The 17195-nt window shown below is 48.3% G+C and overlaps 1 protein-coding gene across 2 annotated transcripts in view; it reads right to left on the bottom strand.

The window, feature by feature from the left end:
• Positions 1-2042: 2042 nt before the first annotated feature.
• C3H6orf118 (chromosome 3 C6orf118 homolog) overlaps positions 2043-17195 on the bottom strand; it is a 130374-nt gene continuing 115221 nt past the window's right edge. For both annotated transcript variants that reach the window (XM_033935676.1, XM_033935677.1), the window contains 2 exons: positions 7821-7882; positions 2043-2186 (listed from right to left, as the gene is read on the bottom strand). In XM_033935676.1, coding sequence (XP_033791567.1) covers positions 2135-2186; positions 7821-7882 — 114 coding nt within the window. In that variant the 3' untranslated portion in view covers positions 2043-2134. The remainder of the gene's footprint in view (positions 2187-7820; positions 7883-17195) is intronic.

Here is a 17195-nt window from a genome sequence, read left to right as displayed (position 1 = left end):
TTGAAGTAGTTGAGAATCACTGCTGTAGGCAATTAGCCACTGCCAGCTCCTCTCCTTCTCTCCGGCCCTCTTCCCTGCTGGCATCCCCTACTGGCATCTCAGGGCCCTTCACTATGACGTCCGCGCACTTCCGGGTGCCTAGAGCCACGGCCTCTACCTTTAGTGTGCCCCGGCTTGAGAAAGTTTGAGAGACACTGCTCTAACGTAAGGAAAGGTTGGGAAAAAATGTAATGTGATAAAATGCGAGTAAAGTCCAAGTTTCCTTAAAGAGAAGGGAACCTGGGAGAGATATAACAAGAGAAGTGACAATGAAATCTGGTTAATGCCTTAAAGGAAAGGGAACCTGGGAGAAGGAAAAAAAAAAAATAAGAGAAGTGACGGTGACATCTAGTTCATGAATGGGTATGTTTAACAAAGGTATTAATAAACATATGTACTGAATGAGGAGAAATGTGAAAAAACAACAAAATGGATGTGCATGAATTATACCCCAATTGTGTAGAAAAGAAGGGGGTATAAGATGGTGCCCTTTGAGGGCAGAGGTCCTTTAGAAGAGGGTGAGTGTGACCCCCCCCCCCTGAAAATGCCTTTGCTATAAAAGCAGTGGTAGAGAATTTTTCAGGTGGTCACTGAATCTTGACTGTAACTAGAGAAGCTTTGTGGGATAAGCTGGAGTTTTCCCAGGAGGGAGGGGGGAGGTTATAAAAGAGAAGGAGGGTGTGTGAATTAGGCTTTTGGTTATTCCTCTCTCACGCCAAAGCTCAAGACTCAGGGAGACTCTCAGGGAGATTTGGGAGGGAATTGACAAGGCATTGTAGATAGTTCAAACTAAAGAGAACTGGAGGTGACAGAGGAAAATCTATTGATGGATCCAGAGTGCCTGCATTTCACTGAGTGCATGTAAATAGTTTGAAGACTGTTCTGTGATTAATTTCAATAAAGTTCCAGTTTGGTTCACTGAGCTGTCATTTATCCAAATGGTTAGTGAAGAATTCAAATGGGGTGAGCGAAACCCCAGTGTTACCCATCCTCTGGCCTACTGAATTTATCTGGCCCAGCTTGAGTGTATAAAATTGTAATCCGTTCTAGGCTCTTCTAAGAGAACAGACTAGAAAATCTACTAAATACGAATGCTAATTTTTAACACTATATTAATGATGTGGGGTTTTTTAAAATAGGTATATGTATCTTATTGAATTGTATTTCTTCACTGAAATGTTTCAGTTTCTCTTGCTGTAAACTACTTAGAATTACTGGTAGGGCGGTATACAAGAAAATAAATTATTATTATTATTATAAATAAATGAGTCCATGAGGGATTATAACTAGCTCTGTGTGTGGTTCCCCTTATCTTCTTTCATTCTTTTTGTGAGCGCTGGTGTTGGGCCTTTAACCCTCTGACCCGAAGAGCTGGTCGGAGCCCCATGGTGCGCAGGCAGAAGACCAGGGCTACATGGATAATCTTCTTTCTGTTAATACACACAGGAGTCCGTAAGGCCCACTCTATGGGTTCTGCAATTCACCTGCTTTCTGCCTCAGACAACTCTATAGTCCAGAACTAGAGTTCTTCTCTTGTCAGTTGGATGAACTTGTACGAATACATTACTAATAAAGTTCTGAGTTTGAGCTTTGGAGCTCCTTATGTGTTAGTGTTAGTGATAGCTGCACACAGCAGGTTGGTTCATTGATACATCTATGTTGCAAGTTCATGATAATTATTGTTCCTTTTCATGAGTTACAGAGCAGAACAGAAATGTATGATATCTCTGGGGAAGTTCCCCGTGCCCCTCCTCCTTTCTTCTTCTATTACAGTAAAAACTGATTGCTTTGGTACAGACTAAAGACAGTACTATACTCCACTGGTGAAGGAGGAGCTAAAAGATGTGATTGGTACCCTTCTGCAATTCACATGCACGAATTGATCACCTAACGTACAATGTTTCAATGGCACAAACAGTTCTGCATATATTAAACATGGTATAAGTGCTCACTATATTAGACAAATCTTATGTTCCAGCAATTTGAGTTCATATACTACCATCTCACCAAGCCATGAGCTTTTATTTTGTATTCAAGTGTCTGAACAGCAGTAAAAGAAAAAGCATTATACATATGGGGTTTTCTCCCTGCTACTTCATTTACCATCACCGGATGACAGGAAATTTTTCAGGAATTGCTTTGTCTCCCTAAAATAAAATAAAAAGATTAGTGAGAAACTTAACCAAGTTTACCATTGGCTGAATTCAAACAGATTGGCACTTAACATTAAAAAAACTAATGTGATGCTTTACCCATGGAAAGACAGTTTTTCCCTTGTTGCTCCCATTTCTATAAAAAAATGTCCCCCTGCAATTAGTTAGCAATATAAAAATTTTAGGGGTGATTTTTGATGATAAACTGAATTTTCATGATCACATTAGTAACATTATTAAAACTACCTTTTATAGACTACGTAAAATTCGATCAATTTCAAAATTCCTATGTTCAAAGTCACTTAATATTCTTATTCACTCTTAGGTGATTTCTAAGATTGATTATTGTAATGCTCTCTTCAAGGGAATTTCTTTGAATGAAATAAAACGTCTACAAATCATTCAAAATGCTTCCATTAAGCTTATAACTAAATCTAGAAAGTTTGATCATGTAACACCCCTTCTAAAAAACGCGCACTGGCTTCCAGTTATCCATTGGATAACATACAAACTTTGCATACTCACTTTCAAATCTCTTCTTAATAAAACCCCAGCATTCTATATAATAAAGCGCGCATGCGCTCTTGAAATTTCGTGATCCCTGCCGCTGTGATTTCTGATCTGTGGCCGCGTTCCATTTTAGAACGCGGAGGCAGGGATCACTGTAGTCACTCCCCTCCTCCCGCCCTCACTCACCAACCGCTGGAGGAAGCGCAGGCAAGCTTGGTCCCGATTGGTGCTGGCGGCGGCTGCCAGGAGGAGGGCTTCATGGAGCGCCGCACACGCCAACACCTCACAGTCTCCTGAGCCGCGTCCTCGCCACCCCGATTGCAGGCGTTCAGTCTTCACGCTTCCGCGACGCAGGGTAAGGGAGCCGAGTCAGCGGGGGTTGGGCTGGGAGGGAAGAGAAGCGGTCTGGCTCGGGTTTTTCAAGGCCTGGCTTCTTCGGGCAGCAGCAGCATTTACAATTCGCTGCTGTTACCGGCTTCAGGCCTTCCTCTCTGGCGGGTCCTGCCTACTTTCTGTTTCAGAAAGACGACCCAACAGAGAGGAAGACCTGAAGCCAGCAACAGCAATGAATTGTGAATGCTGCTGCTGCCCGATGAAGTTCAAGGAGGAAAGGGAGCAGAGGGGGAGAGAATGGCTTGGAAGGAAGAAGAGATGGTAGGGCATGGAGGGAAGGAGGAATGTATGCCAGACCAAGGGGAAAGGAAGGAGGAGATGCCATATGGAGAGAGAGAGAGGGCGGACACTGGATGGAAAGAGAAGAGAGGGCAGTGAATGGAAGGGGCAAGACAGAGGGTGAACAGTAGATAGAAGGGGTAGAGAGAGGGAGACAGAATCTGAATGGAAGTCTGAGGGACAGCGGGAGCAGACGTTGGAAGGAAGTGGGGAAGAGAAAGAAAAAGGGCACATGCAGGATTGAGGGAAGAGGATAGAGTTAGAAATAAAGATAGATAGACAGGGGCCAGGGAGAGACAGACAGAAAGAATGACAGACAGACAGCATCCAAGGAGAGAGAGACAAATAAAAAAAATCCAGACAGACATGTACTCTAGCACCCGTTAATGTAACGGGCTTAAATACTAATTTATATATAAATTATTAATTCCATATTCTCCAAATAGAACTTTGAGATCCAATGAACAAAATTTACTAACTATTCCGTCTCTTAAGGTTATTAATACAAGACGGCAATTTATTTTTTCGGTTACCGCACCACAGACTTGGAACGCCCTTCCAATTTATTTAAGGGAAGAACAGGATCTGGGAAAATTCAAAAGTAATTTAAAAACATTCCTTTTTAAAGATGCCTTTGATAATTAACTTAATAATCCATAGGCTAAACTATTTTTACTGTATTATATTATACCTTTTATTTGTCTCCCTCTTTGTACTTTTCCCTTTTTGTTCTACTTTTCTATATTGATTTGTATTTCACATCCCCTCTTTCCTTGTGTTATGAGTGTGTTAAGTTAAACTTTAATCCCTAATGTTATTATATATAGTTTTGTATTATATATTGTTTTATATTTTGTATTGTATTGTTTCTCACAAAATGTCATTTTAAACTGTTCATCGCTTAGAAATATGATTAAGCGATTAATCAAAAAAAACATTAAACTTGAAACTTGATACACTGTTATTTATGTTTAAAATATATCCAGTTCTAATGAACAATGAGTCAATTTTCAAAGAAATTTACCATATACTCAAATATAAACCCATCCAAATATTAACAGAGATAACATTTTCCCCTAAAAAAATGGGGGGGGGGGGGGGTGAGAATGTTAACTTGAATATAAATCAAGGGTTTATTTTCAAGTACTGGCTGACTCTGCACCTACCCATCCCTCCCCCTCCTGGACCCACCACAGGCCTCTCCCCAGGCCTATCTTAGACCCTTGTGATGAGCCAGGGCAGGAGTGACCCTTCCCTCCTCTAAGGTCCTATCCTAGCTGGCTGTGCACTCACGGCACCCCTTCCCCCTCCCAAACTCAGTGCTCACCTTTCTCCGAGCCTACCCTAAATCCCAGGCTCACTGTGAATTCCTGTGGCAACCTCGCAAGACTGCCAAACCTCATAGCATAAGTGCATTGTGTAAAAACTAATAATTGTACTACATATGCTAAGAACTCATCCATATATGTAAACATGTGGAGCTTTGATTTTTTTTTTTTATAGTTACATATTACAAGTTTAAAAGTACCGTATTTTCAGGCAGATAAAGCGCACCCGTGTAAAACGCGCACACGGGTATAGCGCGCAGAAACCACGATTTTATGTACAAAAACTTTTGTATACCGCGCTCACGGGTATACCGCGCATGCAGCCCGACTGTCCTTTCGCCCGCCCCGACTCTCCTCTGGCCACCCCGACTCTCCTTGAAAGTCCTGTCCCCCCTTGAAGGTCTGCCTGTCCCCCTTGAAGGTCTGTCCCCATCCTGAAAGCCTGATGCCCCCCCCGATGTCCGATACATCCCCCCCCCGGCAGGACCACTCGCACCCCCACCCCGAAGGACCGCCGACTCCCCGACAATATCGGGCCAGAAGGGAGCCCAAACCCTCCTGGCCACGGTGACCCCCTACCCCCACCCCGCACTACATTACGGGCAGGAGGGATCCCAGGCCCTCCTGCCCTCGACGCAAACCCCCCTCCCTCCAATGACCGCCCCCCCAAGAACCTCCGACCGCCCCCCCAGCCGACCCGCGACCCCCCTGGCCGACCCCCACGACACCCCCACCCCCCTTCCCCATACCTTTGGTAGTTGGCCGGACAGACGGGAGCCAAACCTGCCTGTCCGGCAGGCAGCCAACGACGGAATGAGGCCGGATTGGCCCATCCGTCCCAAAGCTCCGCCTACTGGTGGGGCCTAAGGCGCGTGGGCCAATCAGAATAGGCCCTGGAGCCTTAGGTCCCACCTGGGGGCGCGGCCTGAGGTACATGGTTGGGTTGGGCCCATGTGCCTCAGGCCGCGCCCCCAGGTGGGACTTAAGGCTCCAGGGCCTATTCTGATTGGCCCACGCGCCTTAGACCCCACCAGTAGGCGGAGCTTTGGGACGGATGGGCCATTCCGGCCTCATTCCGTTGTTGGCTGCCTGCCGGACAGGCAGGTTTGGCTCCCGTCTGTCCGGCCAACTACCAAAGGTACGCGGAAGGGGGGTGGGGGTGTCGTGGGGGTCGGCCAGGGGGGGCGCGGGTCGGCTGGGGGGGCGGTCGGAGGTTCTTGGGGGGGGGCGGTTGTTGGAGGGAGGGGGGTTTGCGTCGAGGGCAGGAGGGCCTGGGATCCCTCCTGCCCGTAATGTAGTGCGGGGTGGGGGTAGGGGGTCGCCGTGGCCAGGAGGGTTTGGGCTCCCTCCTGGCCCGAAATTGTCAGGGAGTTGGGGAGTCGGCCGGGCAAGAGGGCTTGGGCTCCCTCTTGCTCCGATCGTGGATGCGGGTGCGGGTGGGAGCGCGTGCGAGCGGTCCTGCTGGGGGGGGTGAATCGGGCGTCGGGCGGGGTGGGAACTATGTAAAAAAATTTTTGTATACCGCGCTCACGCGTATAACGCGCGAGGGGAATGCGCGGTAGGTAAAAACGCGTATAACGCGCGCGTTATATGCGTGAAAATACGGTAAGTCATATGAAAGTACCATTCTATTTTACAACCTATTCTGTTTTATTGCTTACAGCTCACCTTAGGTAGATTCAGTATTAATCCACTTAAGACCTCACCGATACCGACTGTGAGAAAGTTTCACAGTATCATTGACACCAAAATCTTCATCGGTCTAATTGTTTATATAATTTTTCTATAAATATTTTACTTCATAAATAGTTTTAGTTTAAATTAAGTACTCATCTCTTTAGATAAGCATAGCAGCGGTTCTTCACCAACATAGGCTATGTTTCACCCAGGGAGCTTTATCAAGGTATTTCCCCTCTGCCTGAGTATGTTGCCATGAAGTGGACTGTTGCTTTCTGGTTCTCAGTCCACCTCATGGCAACAAACTCAGGCAGAGGGGAAATACCTTGATAAAGCCCCCTGGGTGAAACATAGCTTATGTTGGTGAAGAACCCCTGCTACCCTGTTTCCCCGATGATAAGGCAGGGCCATCAAATAAGACAGCCCCCCCTTTTTAGAAAAAAATGTAAAATAAGGCACCCCCACCACCGCAAATAAGCCACCCACCGATACCTGCGCTTACCCGAATCGGGTGGTACGGTGGGTGACTCCGTGTGGTCCCTCCGTTTACCATATTTGCCTCCATGGCTGCGTGCCGCGCCTCGTCATGAAGTGAAGAGGAGGAAGTGACAGGACTGCAGCGCGCGCACGTGACTCCGCGCAAGGAAACACAGGCAGCTTCCCTCATCCCTCCCTAACGGAGACTGCAGGAGTTTGTTCACAGCCAGAACATCCAAAAGTGAGACACGCAGACAGGTTTCTTTTGCTGTGAGCAATACCACTTACTGTATATAAAGCCTGTTTAAAATGCATACGGTATATAAACAATGGTTTCACATTGTCAAGTCCCCTCTGATGCTGCACTACAGAATAATCTCTTTACTGTGTTTCCCTGATGGAGAACATTAGGGACATTAAATGGTACAATATATGGTATGATGGATAAAGCTGGCCATACACGGTACGATTTTTCGGCCGACCGATTCTTCAGCCGACCGTTTTCTTCCTCCAACGAACGCATTGCGAACGTACCTATCGCGAACGTAATAAAATTCTGTTTTTTTTCAACAATAACTGTGTACTGTAGTCTTCTTCATGGGTAAATAAGGCATCCCCCCGAAAATAAGCCCTAGAGCATATTTTGGCCTTCCAAAAAAAATAAGACAGTGTCTTACCATCGGGGAAACAGGGTATGCTGCTCTAAAGAGATGAGTACTTAATTTAAACTAAAACTATTTATGAAGTAAAATATTTATAGAAAAATTATATAGACAATTAGACCAATGAAGATTTTGGTGTCAATGATACTGTGAAACTTTCTCACAGTCGGTATCGCTGAGGTCTTAAGTGGATTAATACTGAATCTACCTAAGGTTGTTTGTTTTTTGGGTCTTAACCTTAGAAAATAACTTATTATTGCCTAGTAGATCTGTTTATTGCTAACAGACCATTCTTCACTTACTGTTGAATTTCCTTTGTAATCTTATGTTTACTTAGGGCCTTTTGTATCTTAGAATCAAGATCCTAGAAGGAAAAAAAAAAGTGAAACAGAAGTGAATACCAACCATATCTATTAGTTCACAAATCTATTCTGGCACAAATCATTCTTTTTCTTGAAGAAACTTGTTTTATTTTTTTTTCTTCCTGCTAATCCCATTAATTTCTTCTGCTACTACTACTAATCTACTATATAATAAAATACTAAACGCCCATGCGCACGTTTACATGCATGATCCATGATCCGTAGGTCCCTGGCGGGCACTTAGCTGTGCCCTGCCTCCCTGCTCTCCACCTCGTGCAGTCCGCCATCCAGTAAATACGGCCCTACCGGCCAAAGTTTATTTTTAAGTTAAAAGCTGCTGCGGCGACTCCTCTCACGAGCTGTATCTGCATCAGAGAAGTCTTCCGACACAGGTGGCGATCGTTAGAGAAGCCGCCGCATCGAGGCTCAAACTAATCCTGCAGGCTAGACCATGGGAAGTGAAAGGGGGGGACGGCAAGGGACTAAGGGAGCAGGTCAGACCACGGGAAGGGAAAGGGGGGGTTTGGGGGAAATGCTGCTGCTGCTGCACAGAGAAATGGAGGGAGAGGGAAATACTGCTGCTGTTGCTGCACAGGTAAGTGGGGTGGGGGGAGGGAAATGCTGCTGCACAGGGAAATGGAGGAGGAGGGAATGCTGCTGCGGCTGCTGCACAGGGAAGTGGGAGGGAGGAAAATGCTGTTGCTGCTGCACAGGGAAGTGGGGTGGGGGAAGGGAAATGCTGCTGCACAGGAAAATGGAGGGGGAGGGAATGCTGCTGCAGCTACTGCATAGGGAAATAGGAGAGAGGGAAATGCTGCTGCACATGGAAGTGGGAGGGGGGGAAAGAAATGCTGCTGCTGCTTAGGGGGCAGGGAGAGAGACAGATAGAAAGAAAGACAGACAGCGAGAGGGAGGGAGACAGAAAGAAAGGAATAAAGACATGGGCAGGGAGAGAGACAGAAAGACAGACAGACAAAGGGGGCCAGGAAGCGAGACAGACAGAAAGAAAGACAGACAGACATATATTCTAGCACCGGTTATTGTAACGGGCTTAAAGACTAGTCATTTATATAGTGCTGCTTGATGTATTTAGCGCTATAAATTAAAACATTCAAGAGAGAGTCCCTGCTCAGCAGAGTTTATAAATTCTAGTTTATGGACACTATCTGTCGCTATTGACCATTATTTTACAAGCTCTATTCACAGCTGATATGTCTATAAACTGACACATAAATGTCCATCATGCATAAACATCCATTTTATAAAGCCAGGATATGCATGTCTCAAACCCAAGTGAGTGAAAATGGCAAGGAATCTCATCTGCTACCAAGGACATTTAGGATTTGGTAGGATTTGAAAAACAGCTGCCACTGAGCTAGGGTTACCAGATTTTACGATCGTAAAATCCAGACCCATGGTCTCCCCCCCCCCAGGCCCACCTAGTTCTACCCATCCCTGCCCAGTTCCTCCCAAGTCACACCCCATTCTGCCCCAACCCTGCCCCCAACCTCTTCTCATGCTCGGAGCTGTGTCGGAAAAGCATGTGCAGATATGACACAATGATGTCACATGCAGATGTGGCACAATGATATCACATGCTCTCCCAATGCGGTCCTGAGCTGGAAGCTTTTCAAAACCCAGATAAAGTGCTGGGTTTTGAAAAGCCGTCGGAATGCCTGGACAGTCTTCTAAAAAGAGGGCATGTCCAGGTATATCCAGACATGTGGAAATGTGTGGTGCAGTAGTTAGAGCTATAGCCTCGGCACCCTGAGGTTGTGGATTCAAATCTCACACTGCTCCTTGTGACCCTGGGCAAGTTAATCCCCATTTCCCCAGATACATTAGATAGAGTGGGAGCCCACTGGGACAGTTAGGGAAAAAGTTTGAGTACCTGAATAATTTGTAATCTGCACAGAATTGTAGAATATGTGGAATATAATTATTTTTTTTTTACCCCTACAATGAGTGATTCCAGGCAGGCAGACCTACATTCGTGTTGGCCTATTTGGTTCCTGAGGAAAGGGCTATTGCCCTGAAACCCCCTTGGGTCGAGCCGTGTTGAAAGAGGACTGCACCTTAACTTTGGTCTTTGATCCCAAAAAAAGCTGGACTCTCCTTGCTACTATTTGACTACAGCACCTTTATTCAGCCATGTCATTTTAAAAACTTATTTAAAAAAAATTTAACAACTATTTATTCCATACATTGCCTAGAGACGGCTAAGTCAAGGCACCTACCTGAAGAGTAGCATGGTTAGGGGCAGAGAATAGGTATGACCTAGGCATTGTTAGATTTCTGTATTAGGTGCCGGTCAATTAGGCCAGGAAAACCCTGACCTAACATACCGGTGCTTACCACTAGGATGCCTAACAATGCTTAAACCCACTTAGGAGCCGCTAAGTACAATTCTGTAAATGATGCCTAGTGGTTCATTGGCAACCGCACTGACTGGTGCCTACATGTTAGGCACCATTTATAGAATCAGGCCCAAAAAGTACACATTCATTGACATATTCCACATTGTTTCAAATGAATGCACTTGCATAGAGTTTACTGCTCAGTGGACTTTCTGAAGAAGGTGACTATGGATTCAATAGATCAGTTTCTTCTGTAGAAGAAAGGACTGGATAAAGTAGTGGCCAAGGTCATTCAGACAGAATCATGGCACTTGTGAAACATAAAAATATCTCCTTCAACCAAAGCATTCAGAACTTAGACCACTGATTCTTACAAGAATTGCCATACTAGGACAGACTGAAAGTCTATCAAGCCCAGTATCCTTTTTCTAACAGTGACCAATCCAGGTCACAAATACTGGCAAGATCTTAAACATCTTAAACAGTAAAACACATTTTATGCTGTTTATCTTTGGAATAAGTAGTAGATTTTTCCACGTCCATCTTAATAATGGCATATGGTAAACCCTGTTAAGCTAACTGCTTTCACCTCATTCTCTGGCAGCAAATTCCAGAATTTAATTACACATCAATTGAAGAAATATTTTCTTTGGTTTGTTTTAAATCTACTACTTAGGGATCACGTGACGCCATGCAGCAGGACAGACGCTAGTCTGTGTCTCTCCCGCGGCCCTCCGCAGATTCCCCTCCCTCTTCGGGCACTCTCCGGATTTTGAGGCGCCGGACCGGACCCTCCGATACCTCCCCTCCTCCGGACACGGTGGGCGAGTTTCGGGCTGATTTCGCCGTGGCATGTAGCAGAAATCGGCCCGCAAAGAAATGGACCGCGGCAAGCAGGGGGAGGTCAAGATGGCGGCGCTGCCGTGTCCTGGAACAGCTACGGGATCCTATCTGCAGCTGACTGTAAGGAAGCATTTCCGTCCATGAACCGCGGGGTAATTAGGAGAGGGGAGGTTTGCAACTACATCCAGCTTTACTAAAAAGAAAAATAACAGGAGCCACGTGGAGACGGGTGATACACTGGGGTTGGACTCGCTGTTAAGGATTTTCCAGTGTACTTCTGAGAGAGACCGTGCTTGGTCCCAGAGAGCTAGGATCACAGAATATAAGCGTCTTTCCATAGAGCAGTCTTGGATCCGTGACGCTGTGCAGCGGGACGGACGCTAGTCTGTGTCTCTCTCTCCCGCGACCCTACGCAGCTTCCCCTCCCCTTTTTTGGGCATTCTCCGGCTATTGAGCCTTTGGACCGGACCTTCCGATATCTCCCCCCCTCCGGACTCTGTGAGCGAGTTTCGGGCCGCTTTTGCGGTGGTATGTCGCTGAAGTCGGCCCGCAGAGAAAAGGACCGCGGCAAGCAAGGGGAAATCAAGATGGCGGCGCCGCCGAGTCCTGGAGCAGCTACGGGGGGGCCGGCTTGGATAGCTGAAATCACGGCCGGAGTTACGGCGGCGATGGAGCTCGTGTTGGAACAGAAGCTCCTGCCATTGGATCACAAGCTGGCTGTGGTCCAGGCTTCGCTGGATGCTATGGGCCAGGAGACGGCGGCGTTCCGGCAGCGGGTGAGCGATGTGGAGGATAGACTGCAGCACGTGGAGGATGCCCAGACAACACATCAGCGCCTTATCTCTGCTCTCGAGGATCGCATTGAGGACCTGGAAAATAGATCACGCCGATCCAATTTGCGTTTTATCGGCTTTCCAGAAGCTGTGGTGGAGCGGGACTTGAGAGGCACGCTGGAAGCCTGGTTAGCTGTCTCCGTTACCTTTCCTGCGGATCTCGGCCCGCTTCGTATCGAGAGGGCGCATCGCCTGGGTCTCAGCTCAGCTCATCAGGCCCGGCCACGGGTGGTAATAGCAAAGATCTTGAACTATGCTCACAAACAGTCTATTCTTCAGGCGGCTCGGGGCGAGCGCGCTCTCACCTATCGAAACGGCAGGGTGCTCTGTTTTCAGGACTATTCTACAAAAGTGGCTCAGCAACGGCGGGCGTTTGCTTCGGTGTGTTCTACATTGGCAGCCCGCCATGTTCGCTTCGCCCTCCTCTACCCTGCGAGGTTGCGGGTTCATCACAATGGCACTACTCAGTTTTGTTCTACCGTAGCGGAGGCGCAAAACATGTTGGATGCGTGGAATGTGGACCTGCCTTCTACTAGTGCCGCTGGTGTGATTTCCTCTACTGCTGGTCCGGCTTGATGGATGCCGGTCTTCAGAGACACGCTTTCTTCTGGCTTGGGTGCAACTCTGGTCTCCTCCTTGGATTTCTGTTAGGTCCTTGGATGGCCCGGTGCGGCTCTGTCTTTGAGGGAGGCACTGCTCGGATCTTGTGCTTCCAGATGTTGCGGAGTCCCTGGACTTTTGCTGGATTTCTGTCTTCGGAGCTCCTCATTCTTCTGGCTCGCCTACACCTTGGGACTCTTTCTTGGATTTTGCTGGGACCTTGGTTGGACTTCTGTCCTTGACGGGGGTGCTGCTTAGCCTCTGTGCTTTTTGCTATAAGTTGTCTCAGTGCCCTTGGTTTTGTGGGGCTTTCTTGATTATTGAGGGTGCCCAGGGCCTCTCTCTACTCCTAGGCGGCCTAGGCTGTTTTGGATGGACGGTGGCCTTGATTCACCCTCTGGAGCGGGTGTTGTTGAGCTTGTTGCCTGGGGTGTGGTGCGTGCTTGGGGACGAGCGGTTGGAGGTGTGTATGATGCGATGGGTGAGGAGGGGGGGAGGGGAGTTAGAGTGGGGGTTGTGTGGTTCCTGTTGAATATGTGATTTGGGGTTTGGGGTAACCATCCTCAAGGGATATATGGGGGTGGATGGGATCTGGGATTGGGTTCCTTTGGGTTGGGGGCCCTTCCTGGGCCAGTGAGGCCTTATATGAGGATGTCTTGAGATTGGGAGATGGGTTCTAATTCTGCAAGGTCGCTCTTTGGGGTTTGTCTAGTTCTTTTTGCTATTTTGGGGGGGTTTCTGTGGAGGGGGCGTCTGTAGTGATTGGGTTCCTGTGGGGACCGGAAGGGTTGGGGTGGATGGGATGGGAGGAGTCTAGTGGGGTAGGACTGGTCTGGTTGGGTTTGGGGGTTGGGTTGGGGTGGGTGGTGGGTGGGGGTGGGTTGGTTTTGGGGGGGAGGGGAGGGTGGGGTGGGGAGGGTTGTTGTTCTTGTTTCGGGGGGACTGCTGGCACTGGCTTCCGCATGGCTGTGGCCTTAGGAGGGGGGCTTGCTGGGACGCCTCTTCCTTGGCTTTTGAATTTTTTGATTCCTTGTTGGGTATTTTTGTTTCATTTTTATGTCCCTTAAGTTATTATCTTGGAACGTGGGGGGCATTCATTCCCCAATAAAGCGACAGAAGGTGCTTCGACAGCTGCGGAGGAGCCGGGCGGACGTGGCCTTTTTGCAGGAGACGCATTTGACTGCTGCGGAGCATGCCAAACTGCGAACCTGGTGGGTGGGAGATGTCCTGGATTCCCCTGCGTTGGGTAAGAAGGCTGGAGTGGCTATTTTGGTGGGTAAACATCTTCATTTGGTGGTACGGACTGTCATTAGGGACCCGGAGGGTAGGTATGTGATAGCCTCGGTTAATTTGAACTCTAAACCTTATATTCTCTGCAACCTTTATGCTCCCAATAGACCGGGCGTGGGTTTTTTTCATCATTTAGCAGACCTTTTGTCGGTCTATGGAGATGTTCCCCTGTTGGTGGGGGGTGATTTCAATGAGGTGGCGGATCCTCCTTGGGATAGATCGTCTGGGGTGGGGAGGGAATCTCGGAAATCTGCTACTGGAATTGCGATTCTTTGTGCTTCCCTTGACTTGGTGGACGCCTGGAGGGTCTTGCATCCCTTGGAGAAGGATTTTACTCACGTTTCTCGGGCCCATGCTTCCTTATCTCGTCTATATTCTCTGCTCCCGCTCTTTGTTTGCAGAGATTGTGGAGTCTACGCTGGGGCCTATAGAGGTATCGGACCATGCTTGGGTGGCATTGGTATGGCAGTTATCTCGAACGCCGGGGACCCCTCGTGGTTGGCGCTTTCCTTGCCACCTTTATCGTGATAGTAAATTTCATGAACATCTGGTAGCCCGGTGGCGCTCTTTTCAGGACACAAATGCAGCTCATTTTGGTACTCCTTCGTTGGCTTGGGAGACGGCAAAGGCGGTCCTTCGGGGTGAGATTATTTCATATGCTAGTTTTCAGCGTAAAGTGCGCAAGCGAGAGCTATTTCGGCTGGAGAGACTGGTTTCTTCTCTCCGTCGACGCTACGGCATTACCCAGGCACTCCCGGATAGGGCTAGATTGCTGGAGGCTCAGTGTGCGCTTAATTCTCTGTTACACCAACACGCTCGTTGGTCTATGGAGCATTATAGGTATCATCTTTATCGTTTTGCGAATAAGAGTAGTAAATTTCTTGCAAAGCTGGCTCGACAGCAGCGGGGTAGTTCGCGTATTGCTGCTCTGCAGACGCGGAACTCGGAGATAGTGCATACTGATGGAGACATCAACAGGGAGTTGCGGGATTTCTTTGAGAACCTGTATGCTGCTCCCTCTGACCCTCTGCTAGATGGGGGGGTATATTTGGCTGGTCGGGATCTCCCGACTATTTCCGCTTCCTCTCGGGTGCAGTTGGAGGCGGAGTTTACTGCAGGGGAGATTGAGCGGGAGATCCAGGCTAGCGCTTTGGGTAAGTCTCCTGGCCCGGATGGGCTACGTAGTGAGTTTTATAAGATCTTGCGAGCTGAGGTGGCGCCTTTGTTGGCTTCGGTATTTAACGAGGCGGTCGGATTGGGGGAGCTTCCTCGCCACTTGAATGTAGCTCAGATTATTGTTCTGTTGAAACCTGGGAAGGATTCGAATAGACCCGAGTCGTACAGACCGATCTCTTTGTTGAATTTTGAGGCTAAGCTTTTTGCTAAAGTTTTGGCCACCCGTCTTGCCTTGGTACTCCCGAGTCTTATTTCTGATCAGCAAGTGGGCTTTGTGAAGGGCCGCGCGATTGCTAAAAATGTACGCCGTATTTTGGCGGCGTTGGAGCGGACTGCACAGGATCAGGTGCCTTCTTTGATAATCAGCTTTGACGCCGAGAAGGCCTTTGACCAGGTGGATTGGGGCTTTATGTTTGAGGTCCTGCGAGTGTACGGTCTAGGCCCATGGTTCATTCAGGCGGTGCGGACTCTTTATGCAAACCCAGTGGCCCGGGTGTGGGCCAATGATACCCTTTCTGATCCCTTTCCAATTTGTAGGGGTACTCGCCAGGGATGCCCCCTTTCACCTTTGTTATTTGTCCTGACCCTGGATCCTCTCATTCGGGATGTGCAGGGTAACCCGGACATCATGGGAATGGTCGTGGGGGCTCATCACTTTAAACTGGCGGCTTTTGCCGATGACCTCTTGGTCTATTTGACGGATCCTCGGGCCTCCCTCCCCGCTCTTTTGGAGTGTTTTCGTGAGTATGGGGATTTTTCTGGTTTCCGTTTAAATAAGCAGAAGTCGGAGGCTATGGCGTCTCCGGACTCTTTGCGGGTGGAGTGGGGGCCGGAGTTTCCTTTGCGCTGGGCGGGACCCTCTTTTAGGTACCTTGGTATTTTGTTGTCTATGGATGTCTCCGCGCTCTACCGTTTGAATGTTGATCGTTTGTTGCAGGAAACTAAGGGGCTTTTACGGCGCTGGTTGAATCTTCCTCTGTCCTTGATGGACCGTGTTCATCTTTTTCGCATGATTATCTTCCCGAAATGGTTATTTGTCTTGCAAACGCTTCCTTTCTTTCTTTTGAAAAAAGATATCCTGGGTCTTCAGAGACTGGTGATTTCATTTTGCTGGGGGGGTAAGAAAGGTAAAATGCATCGCTCTTTTCTTCAGGGGTCCTGGGCACAGGGAGGATTGGGTCTTCCCTCGATTCGTCTGTATAATTTGGCCTGCTTGCTTCGGCATGTCCGGGATTGGCTTTTTCTTAGCTCTCAGCATACCGATCGGGAGCTGGAGGTTGACTATTTTTTTCCGTGGGCTCTGCCTTATCTTATCCAATGGGATGGGAAGGTGCGGTTGGGGCCTGGGGCCCGTAGTTGCTTGGTGGAGCCGCTTCGTCGGGCTTGGAGATGTGTTTCTCAGTTGTGGGGTCACTCGCCTTTTAGTTGTGTTCTGCTGCCCATAGTGGGCAATGCGGCATTCAGTCCGGGACAGGAAAATGTTGTTTTCAAACGGTGGGCGAGGAAGGGGCTCCGAACTTTGGAGCAGTTTCTACAGACGGATGGTAGCGCTGTTCCTTTTTTGACTCTCCAGGCGTCCTGGTCTTTGGGTGCGACGGATCAGTTTGCTTATATGCAGCTCTCGCATTATGCAGCCTCCTTGCCCAGGGACTCATTGACCCAGTCTTTTGCTATCACTTTACGCGACTTTTTCTTCGATGCTCAGTGGGATTGGCTTTCTATCTCTCAATTTCATCGTAGATTGGTGGCTTTGCAGCCACGGCGGGATTATCAGCGGCTTTTGACATCTTGGGCCCGGGACCTGGGATGTCGCCCGCGGGTGGCGTCCTTGGCTCCTCTGGTGCGCCGGATACCTCGGGTGGTGCAGAGCGCCGAGCTCCAGGAATGTCACTTTCGGGTTTTACATTGGGGATATGTCTCTCAGCAGCGGGCTTTTTATTTCGGATGTGCTCCTACGGCTATTTGTCTGAAATGTCACCAGGTTGCTAATTCTTTGGCTCATGGGGTGTGGTTGTGTGCATCTATTTCTGCCTTTTGGATGGAGGTCCGATGTTATTTGGAATCTTTGGTGGGTTATCGGCTCCCCTCATCGGTGGAAGGGACTATTTTTTTGGCGGAGGGCTATTTGGGCGGACTTTCTGCAGGTGATAGCCTGCTCATTCGTAAGGGTTATATTGTGGGAAAGAAATGTATTCTTGCTCATTGGCTTCAGGACT

This window comes from Geotrypetes seraphini, chromosome 3, assembly GCF_902459505.1.
Source record: "Geotrypetes seraphini chromosome 3, aGeoSer1.1, whole genome shotgun sequence".
NCBI classification, from domain to species: Eukaryota; Metazoa; Chordata; class Amphibia; order Gymnophiona; family Dermophiidae; genus Geotrypetes; species Geotrypetes seraphini.
Note: the sequence above shows the minus strand (reverse complement) of the source record. Positions and strands in the feature narration are given on the sequence as shown.